The 10,403-nt window shown below is 38.2% G+C and overlaps 1 protein-coding gene across 2 annotated transcripts in view; it reads right to left on the minus strand.

The window, feature by feature from the left end:
• LOC127419255 (arf-GAP with coiled-coil, ANK repeat and PH domain-containing protein 3-like) overlaps positions 1–9,061 on the minus strand; it is a 108,174-nt gene extending 99,113 nt beyond the window's left edge. For both annotated transcript variants that reach the window (XM_051660518.1, XM_051660517.1), the window contains exon 1: positions 8,911–9,061. In XM_051660518.1, the coding sequence (XP_051516478.1) occupies positions 8,911–8,957 (47 nt within the window). In that variant the 5' untranslated portion in view covers positions 8,958–9,061. The remainder of the gene's footprint in view (positions 1–8,910) is intronic.
• Positions 9,062–10,403: the final 1,342 nt, after the last annotated feature.

Genomic DNA, 10,403 nt, shown 5'->3' on the forward strand with positions numbered 1-10,403 from the left:
TTTCGCCCAACCCTAACCACAGGTAAGTAAAAAAATAATGCACGCATATCTGCATAAATGTATAAATAAATAAATATATATTATATATATATATATATACTATCGTATATCAATTTGTTTGGTTATCAACGCAAAGTCCAAAAGTGATGAAACCTGGTACACATAGTCAACAGGCCATGCTGAGGATGCACACACATTTTCGTACAATTTTTACCATAGGGGGTATGTTACCCTTAAAACATCGATTAAAAAAAAAAAATCAACAAAAATGCTCGCCAGCAGCCAATAAAATTTCAGCACCTAATAACCTGCGTTGTGAGTGGCGGATCATTATGAAATTTGTCATCCAATTACATGTTCCCAAAATTAGGATGCATACCAAATTTTGTGAGAATTGGCCACAAAGTGGTGCTATAATAAGCTAATTCACGTTTTTGCTAATAACTCTGGAACTAATAGAGGATATAATAAAAATGTGTTTCCTCTGAACCCTTAAGTGCCTCTGAATCTAATGGTCACATGGATTATCATTTTCACAAGAAAAAAAAATCTGCCACTTTAATTTTTTTGAAAAATCTACTTTTTCTAACTCATCCTGAACCATTTATTAGATTATGCCCAAATTATGGTGAAATAATCTTGAGATAGTGGTAATCAAATGAATACTTGCAGATTTTTTATATCAAACCGTTCCCGTGTAACCAATCAACAAATCTGACGGCGAGGACGGCAAACATGAAGTGAGGCTGTTTCTTTGTACGCTTTGAGACAGTGAAACAAAAATGTCTTGAGGGACCCAAAGCATTTTGTGGACAGCGCAACCTACTGGTCAAGAAATCAGATTTTTTTTTTTTTTTTTGCTTAAAACTTTTAAGAAATTGGTCATAAATCATGACACTGACATATTTGGACTCCTTATGACATGCCGAGTGCATGGACACCAATTTGATGGCCATATGGGCCGTTAGCCATTTTGAATTATATCCCAAAAGTACTTTTTCGAATTCGTACTGGACTGTTTGTCTGATTCACACAAAAGTTAGTATACGTCAACTGCTGACCCTCCTGAAAAAAAAAAACGTAAAATAAATTTTTATTTGTTAAGCCATTTGGAAGATGTAAGCTACTACGCTTTTGGGTGTGGCCCATTATGACTACCTGGCCTGTGTCTTGTTGAGGGCAATATTTAAACTTAAAAAAGCTGATAGACATGAACAACAGAACATTCTGAGGTCACGTGCAAAATCAATCATCAATATATATCAAAATAATTTTTTTGTGTTAAATCAACATTATGCCACAAATGCTGTTGACTGAACTTCTATTAAACTTGTAATATTTCTTTAACTCAAGTTAAAATGCGAATCAGATTGGATTGTAAATTGTCATAAGCAGGAACAAAGAAAAGCAGTGTTTGTTCACTGACAAAATTACCCATAAAGCACTTAAAGCATTTATTTTTATTTATTTATTTGTCCTTTATTTAACCAGGAAATAAAACTCACTGAGATTAAGAATCTCTTTAACAGAAGTGTACTGGCCAAGACATTTGACCATAAAACATACTTAAGTACACAAGTACGTGAATGCAAAAACACTTCTAGCCACACAATGCATCGCTACATTCCACAATGTGTCCCAACGTAATTTATAACACACTAATACTACATACTGCATTCTCCATGCTGCCGCATGTTGCGCTATAGTGGATAAATGTGCCTTTAAATTTGAAGCAAACATGAATCAGCTGAACTTGTGGTTTACTTTAGGCCCCTTCCACATAATATTACGCTTTCATTTAAAAACTCCCTAACATCACCACTGTCAAAAGTATTTGCATTTGTGCAACTATACAGTAGAACGTTTTTGAAAGTCTGAGTTTCCATTGGAGGAAAAGGCAGTTCCATTTTGGATGAGAGGTATAGACGTAGCAAAACCAATGCACTTTCAACTGACTGAAACGTATTAGTGTGGTCGTGGCCTTAATCTATTCATGTTTCCCATGAGCTATTAGAGTCCAAAAAGTATTATAACCCCAGTCTGATTGGGTTCAGATAGTACATTTCTCACATGATGACATGATGGCAAGAGAAGGCACCGTACATGCCAGCTGTTGGTCTCCAATCATCATGACCCAATTGATCTGAAAGAAGCCAGTGTGATAGAGGGGTTTCATGAACAATGAGAACATTCTGCTGATAAGCTGGAAATGACACACGTGTGAATCATACACTGAACTTATGCCGCAGGTCACAGCAACAGGACGACGATGTGTTCCCTTCCCACAATATCTGCTCCATTGAAATAAACAGCACCCTCACTCATGACTTAACACAACTTTGTCAATAACAAAGTCACAAGGACAGACGTTTCTAAGGACTTTAAAGGAAAAGTTCACTCAAGTTCACAAAAACAATTAAAATTTGGTCATAATTTACTGATTTTCCTAATCTTGTTCCAAACCCATCTGGCTTTCTTTGTTTTGTGGAACATAAAAGAAGAGATTTTTAAGAATTTGTTTGCAGCTCTTTTCCATAAAATGTAAGTATACATTGATTACGGATGTGAAGCTCAAAAAGGACAAAAAAGAACTATAAAGAATCATAAAAGTCAGAGTTTTAACCGATACGTTTCCATAACTTTTTCGTGATATTTCCAGTTGTTCGTCATTACTGGATAAGGATATTTAACATCATTTTAGAGGGCCTGCACTCAAAGAGAGCAATTTCTAGCTGATGAACTATTTTAGAGCAGAGTATGGCAAGAAAAGCTTAATTAAATTCCATGAATTTTCCAGGCCTTATTTTAAAATTCCCTGATATTTCCAGCCAGGATTTCCATGACCATGGGAACCCAATAACTTCAAAAGACTATATAGCACACAAGTCATATGGACTACTTTTCAGACGATAGCTTTGCATGAGGAAAAGACCAAAACTTGGCAAGTTGCGTTCGTTTACAAGATGTGAGAACCGATGGTGTTTGGTGTCATTGTCGAACATGGCGTGGTGCATCTTGATGTTGCAAGTTTGAATATGCACATACACGAAGGAAAGGGGAAGATTCCCTGATATTAAAAACTGAACTATGGCCTAGTCAGACAGATTAAAACAGATACTCCTCTTTTAAATGTACAGCCACCAAATGTTTTCTGCAAAGATCATTAAAAAAAAACATTTTATATAAGAATTATATAAAAGGTCTTATTTGATCATAGGTCTCTTTTTTATGTAGTCTGGTAGACATGGTTTCAGTGGTCACAGACAAATATAGTCAGAGTTAGAGGTCATCATCATTTTGAGTTAGAAAAGGCCTGAATAGGCACACTCAATGAAACAGTAAAATAACTAAAAATGACTACAGGATGGACTTCTTTGAAAAGCCACAGTACAGTAAACTATCAGGCACTGTATTGATTGCACAGTCAAGCTTAGAGGCCAAATAAAACCAGTTCAAATGTGCAACATATTTTTTAAAGCAGTTAAAAGCTCTCAAATGTAACTCGTATTCTGGAGACGTAATGAAATTAGTAACTTCTGGCTATAGGCGGTGAAATGTATCGGACCAGTCACAGAGGGGGTTGAAAAGGAAGGGGACACGGCAAACTTGAGTCAAGAATGATGAATAATATTTGGTCAGGTGGTTACAATCTGCTACAAGTATCTGTTAGCACGATAGCTGCAGTCTGGTGATCGCACACACAATAAAAAGTACACAAAACTAGCACCAAATCTGATCACAAAACTGATATATTTCTATAATACATATTTATATATACTGTATATACATACATATATCACAATTGGCCACTCCAATAATCAATATTGGAGAACAAATGAGATTTAACACAATATTAACTCTAAATTAACAAAAACAAAAATTATCTTTTCTTATCCATTCAGCAGGTTTGGAAGATTTGGGATTGGGATTTGGAAAACAAAGGGAATCTTCCACTTCTTTAAGTGAACCAAATGGGCACAGTTAACCTATAAATGCCCGAATATTGTCCAACATAATCAGCCTGGCCAATATATCAGTCTATTACTACACAAACCAGTATGAAGACTACATTTTTACCATTTCAAATGAGTTCAAGAAAATACTGTATTCTAGTCTTTGTTACTGTGAAGACTGGCTGCGGTCAATGCATAGATGCTACATTATGCAAAAGCTACTGTCGCTTTGTGGCCTTAACCTTTCAAAGTACCATTCATAAAGTGAATGGACGTGTCTGCATCCAAAGTGCAAGGTTTCTGAAGTTTGCCAGACACTGGCAAGCATAGAATTGCTCCAGATGATGGATAAATGTGCATTGCAAAGAGTATGTAGAACACTGTGTGAAGAGTAAGTGTGTATACTCAACCATGCGGAGGTAACACGCAGCATGCACCAACAAGTGAAGGAAGTAGATTATACTAAATGTTTCAGCTGGGGGAAAAAAATCCAAAACAGGCCATTTTGTCTTGGTTCTTGACCTCCTTGGAGCTTTTACTTCCATAAAAGAGCCATTAATGCTTGCCCCAAATGCTTCTTTGGACAAGTCCAATTTCTGGCAGCGTTGTAGACTCCGTTTTAAGCATTTTCTACATACATTTTTGGGGACACTTTAACAGAATTCTGTGGAATGGATATAAATATGGATAAATGTGTTAAATTGAGCAGAGAGCACTTAAATCAGGGAAAGTATTTTGGACATTTATGGACAAGTGTCTCAAATCATGCGTTTTGTTGAGGACTGGTGTGCTATTACCTTTCAAAGCAATCTTAAAAACGTAAAATGTTTGATAAAACTAGTGAAAATATCCTTATAAATATCCTAGTGATTTATAGTGAAATGGCACGCTGTTAAACACAATGACTACATACGAGAACTATAGGCCTTTTTTCCCCTCGAAATCCTATATTCACTGTGCATTATCATGTTGAGAATCAATTGGTTCATCCAAAAGCTGAAAAACATTGCTTTCAGGGGCTTTAAATGGCATTAGGATGAAAATAAGGTGCATTTTAAACTGTTCTGAGACCAGTGCAGACTGACAGCACACTGGAGGTTAAGTCATTCACTAAATAGGGAGCAAGGGAGCAATGGAGCATCCTATAGATTTCCTATGCAGCCAAGTACATTCACTCCTAACAACCGGTCAAAAGTTCAGTTTCAGGCTGCAGATGATGTGTGCACCACTCAACATGTTTGGCAGACATGGGACAATAGTAATCAGTACTTAGATACAGAATTGTTAATGATACATTTTATTTTAACATGGTTGGCAGTGATTGGAAGATGCTGGCCATTACTTTGAATCAGAATTAATGATGCTAATTTCTGATTGGTAAATTGCTTCAGCACTGGCTATCATTTGTTTGTTTGACAGTGCATTGAGATTTTGTTGCCAAAGTAGAGAAAATATTATAATTTAACAAAGTCAAATCAAGTCAAATAATTTTTATTTGTATAGTTTTTTAATCCAAAGCAGCTTTACAGAAAATCAGCTGTAATGTCTGTAACGTCTCAAAAACACGAATTACCAACGCTCTTCCTGGAAACATAAAAAGCAATTAAAACAATTAAAATCAATGAATGTCTTCTGAAGCAAATCGATAGGTTGGTGTAAGAAACAAATCGATAATTAAAATGTTTTCAAATTTAAATCGTTGCTTCTTGCCAGAGCTGGGAAGTTGTTTGATATGAACTACTCTCACGTGACGTTCGTTCCTCTGTTGTATACAAAGCGCGCGCTTCCGACTTCTCGCGTGAATGCGCCATTGCGCTTACGTTACAGATGCGTTGACTGCTGGCAGAAAGTGATTTTTTGAAGTTTTAATTATTGATTTGTTTCTTACACCAACCTAGCAATTTGCTTCAGAAGACATTCATTGATCAACTGGAGTCGTGTGGATTACTTTTATGCTGCCTAAATATGCCTTTTGGACCATCAAATAGTCAGCAGCCTGATGGCACCCATTTACTTACATTATAAGGACCTACAGAGCTTCAACATTTTTCTAAAAATCTTCTGCAGAAGAAAGACAGTCATATCTATTCCTTTACAGTCACATGTATTCCTTTAAGTATTGTTATTATATTATTATCCACAGTTTTCCTGACCAACCACTGGGCGGCGCAATATTTCTATTTCTGGTCTCGACGCCAAGTAAAAAACTGCCAAAACAAGCAATCCAGAGGACAACAACCATTTAAGTGTTACTTGGAGTAAAAATGAATTTCAGGCTCAACTTGTGCAGTTGTTGGCTGTCATAACAACTCAGAATAATTCATATCAACATAAATAACCTCAGACCATCGCTTCAAGTCATCTACAAACTCAGGTGAGGCACTGTCATCTCAAACAGTCATCTCGACTCTGTGAAGTATCAGCATGTTTTTTGACAATTTTTACAAATTGAATACCTTAAACATTACATTACCCACTAAGAATATATGCCAATGCAAGTGAAAACACTGGAGCCCAGAAATTGAAAACAGTCGAATCGTGAAACACTTCCCCGTTCAGGAAAAATGTGGATAGATTATTCTTTTTATACTTTTGTATTTTAGTATGGTGGTCCATGTGCATGCACATTCAATAACCATTAACAGAACCGAAAGCCATTCAAACCATACAGTTCCCATATAAAAAAAAACAAAAAAAAAAACAACCAGTTCCAAATAAGAATCAGTTCTCGGTTCCCAGCCATACCAACAACCACCTAATAATCCCCTAGCAACCACCCAGAACACCCTAGCATCGTGGATGTGACTTTTGCACAAGAAAGCACCACTCACATTTTCTTCAAAAAGTGTTATAACCACATTTTTGGAAACATTAGAAAGTTTCTGGAAATCCCTCAACAGACCGAAGAGACCTGACTCACACAGCCAGATGGCATGCATTAAGGTCCTGCTTGCAATTGTGGAAGTCTTTGATTTGGAACAGGGATTATATCTACCGCCTGCTCACACACACACACTCCCACTCTGACACATTTACTCTCACACATGCTCACGTGGGGAGAAATGGGATCTGGTGCTGGAGAGGGGATGTGGGTGTACAATAATGCTGGCTTATTTGTCTAACCTTTGCTTCTCTGTGCTTACCAGTACCAGCAAGATTCGGTGCATGGGACATTCGGAATTCTTCAGATCCCATGTTCAATCATACCATTCAAACCGCCATACCAATTCCTCTTGGAATATATCGTCAAGAGAGCCATTGGATGGAAAGGAATTTTCCCAGTAATTTCCAGTTACACGTCTGCAACAAGCTACTATGGTTCAAACGATGCAGTTTTACCCAGTTTGTTTCACTGTAACCCATTATGTCATTATGACTCATTTATGCATTTGGCAAATGCTTTTATCCAAAGCACACAGAAAAACAGCTACACGCAGCACAACGAATATCCCAGAAAACAGGTGTCTTGACTGAGAAGTGTGCAGCATTGTGCAGGGTCGGACTGGATATCGTGAGAGTCGAGATCTTTCCCGGTAGGCCAGCGGGACACTATCAGGCCAATGCACATTATGATATGAAAATAAATAAATAAAAGCAAATTAAACAAATAAATCTCTTTTAAAATATTATTCTATTGTATTTTATTGTTGTACAATATATTTAATTTTGAAAATATTTTTTTTTCTTTGTCATCAGATCAAATGATAGAAGAAAGAGACAGGGGCCATTCTGCACACACACACAAAAAAAAACAGTTGTCAACAGTGTAAATGTCAAATAAATAAAAATCTAATAAACCCATATGTTCATAAATAATAGAATAAAATAAGAAAACATCAAAATACTTCTTAGCCAATGTAGGTATTGTTTTTTATTGTTTTTATCTAAACCAAGTCTATCTAGAAATGTATCTAGAAATCAATATCTAGAAATTATCAAGTTTATCAAGAAAGTACTCACTGTATATCAAACAATTTGTATGTATAATCATAAACCCCTGCAGATAGAGACCCGTCCTTGAGGTACACGCTGAGCAGCACAGCAATATGAAATGATTTATCATTACAATTCGCAATGTTTGTCAAAATGATCGCTTCCCAAATGTTGGCAATAGATCCAGAAAGACTTTTCCACAGTACTGTATATATGTCTATGGTGGAAACCTGTTCAGTGGACCTCAAATATCCTAAAATTCACAGTAAAAATGGGTCTCCCAATCCAACACTGGATTTGTGGCACTATCAAAACATTGCTCAGTTTGTTTGAGCACAACACAACATTCCCTTGATGAAACACAAGGAATCAGCTTTCGAGAAACGTTGTGCGTGAATCAGCCATAAGTGTCTGTGTCATCTCGGCCAAAATAATACTGAGACCCAAAGAGGAACATAATCATATTAGTGTACTGGATATGAGCCATGCTGAGTGAATCATGGAGAGCAATGAATGCTGGGCATTAGACAACTGGCCAAACATCTCTCTCACACTTACTGCTCAGTCAGTTGGTGTAAACTGCCTTCAAATGAGTGAAGGGTACTAAAGGCTTTGAGGCACTTGAAATATATACTGAAGTTGGAGGATCTCCAGAGGGTTCCCTAAAATGTGCATCAAGAATCTTTTAATTTTAGGATGAAAACGAGACAAAGAAAATACACCTTTAATGGAAAACATTTTTTTAATAATACTGTCTTTAACGTGGCTTTGTGATCCGTCGTTAGGGGCCACAGGTTGATCAAAGGCAGAATGATGCATTCATTCATGGAAATTAAAAGCGTAAAACGAATATTTGACAACTGAAGACAATGCATTGGAAATATACAATAGCTTTAATTCTTCAGATATATCGTTTTTGATAACAAATAATTTCACCCAAGTAAGGCATTGTCAAACCTCGAATGGTAAACGAAATAAAGCGTAGCGATGTTAAAACAAGGAAAAATCACACCGTTCAGCTCACCGAAATCGGGGCGAATCTTTGATGCAGTCTTCAAAATCCACCGTCATCCTGGACGATTTTTTCTTTCAACGATTAAAATTGAAATTTCATCGCAGTCTGTAGAGAAGAGTGTAAACGTAAGAGATCCAATAGACTGGTGTTTCTCCACTCCTCAGGCAGAGACCGAGTGAACTGGTACAGCTTAAACACACGCTCCTAGTGCAGGAGTTTAGGGATCATCGTCAGTTTCTAAACTCTGGATAAAACGTGTAAACTCTTGGGTTACCTAACAACTATACCTAACATAGCAGTTCTGATCTCCGAATACTGACTTTGTTTTTTTTTAAGTATGGTACACTAAATACTGCCTACTTTTATTTTGAAAACCTGTGTAAAAGTGTTCTATGTTTGGAATTAAATACTAGCTACTGCCTAGTCCTACTGCGTACTGTGCAGTGTACACTAAACACTGCCTTTTTTTAAATGTATGGTGCATTGTACACTAAATGCTTCCTACCTTTATATAAAAAGTATTGTGCAGTTTACACTGAATACTGCCAGCTTTTATAGAAAATATTATGCGGGTTCCTGGGATTCTCAGCGTGTATTGACGCTGACTACCACCACTGGAGTCGTGAGTTCGAATCCAGGGTGTGCTGAGTGACTCCAGCCAGGTCTCCTAAGCAACCAAATTGGGCCAGCTGCTAGGGAGGGTAGAGTCACATGGGGTAACCTCCTTGTGGTCGCGATTAGTGGTTCTCGCTTTTTCAGTGGGGCGCGTGTTAAGTTGTGTGTGGATCGCGGAGAGTAGCATGAGCCTCCGCATGCTATGAGTCTCCGCGGTGTCATGCACAGCGAGCCACGTGACAAGATGCGCGGGCTGACAATCTCAGAAGCGGAGGCAACTGAGACTTGTCCTCTGCCACCCAGATTGAGGTGAGTAACCGTGCCACCACGGGGACCTAGTAAGCAGTGGGAATTGGGCATGCCAAACTGGGGAGAGAAAAAAAGAATAGAAAATAGTATGCAAAATGGCAGGGCCATTTCTCACCATTGTTGTCGCTCAGTGGCATATTAACGCACAGGCCTACAAGGGCTGGAGCCCAGGGGCCCACAACTCTCAGTGGGGCCTCTTTCGCTACGTCCACCACCCCATTTCCCCCCATCGATGTTCGCAAGAGGAGAGCGCCTAAACGCTTTTAGCGGGAGATGCTGTTGTAAACACGGAGATGGTGCGCCACTGTGAAAGCCATGTGTAGCGCATGTTCATAGAACATCAGTTCAAACAACCCCTCGTCACCCGGTCGACGACTGGCGGGGGAGCCCCACGTAACAGCGAGCGCATGGGCCTAGAGGTACCTTAATGCGTTTCTGGTGGCACTATAAGCAAGATCACTATTATTGTCCGGGGTGGGGTGGGGGAAGGAGTGATGCGTTTTGCCCAGCGACCGTATCATTGGTAGTCTGTTCGAATAATGAGTCAAAAACGTCACAGCTGATATTGCTTCTGAATC

The sequence above is a fragment of the Myxocyprinus asiaticus genome, chromosome 28, assembly GCF_019703515.2.
Source record: "Myxocyprinus asiaticus isolate MX2 ecotype Aquarium Trade chromosome 28, UBuf_Myxa_2, whole genome shotgun sequence".
Classification (NCBI taxonomy): domain Eukaryota; kingdom Metazoa; phylum Chordata; class Actinopteri; order Cypriniformes; family Catostomidae; genus Myxocyprinus; species Myxocyprinus asiaticus.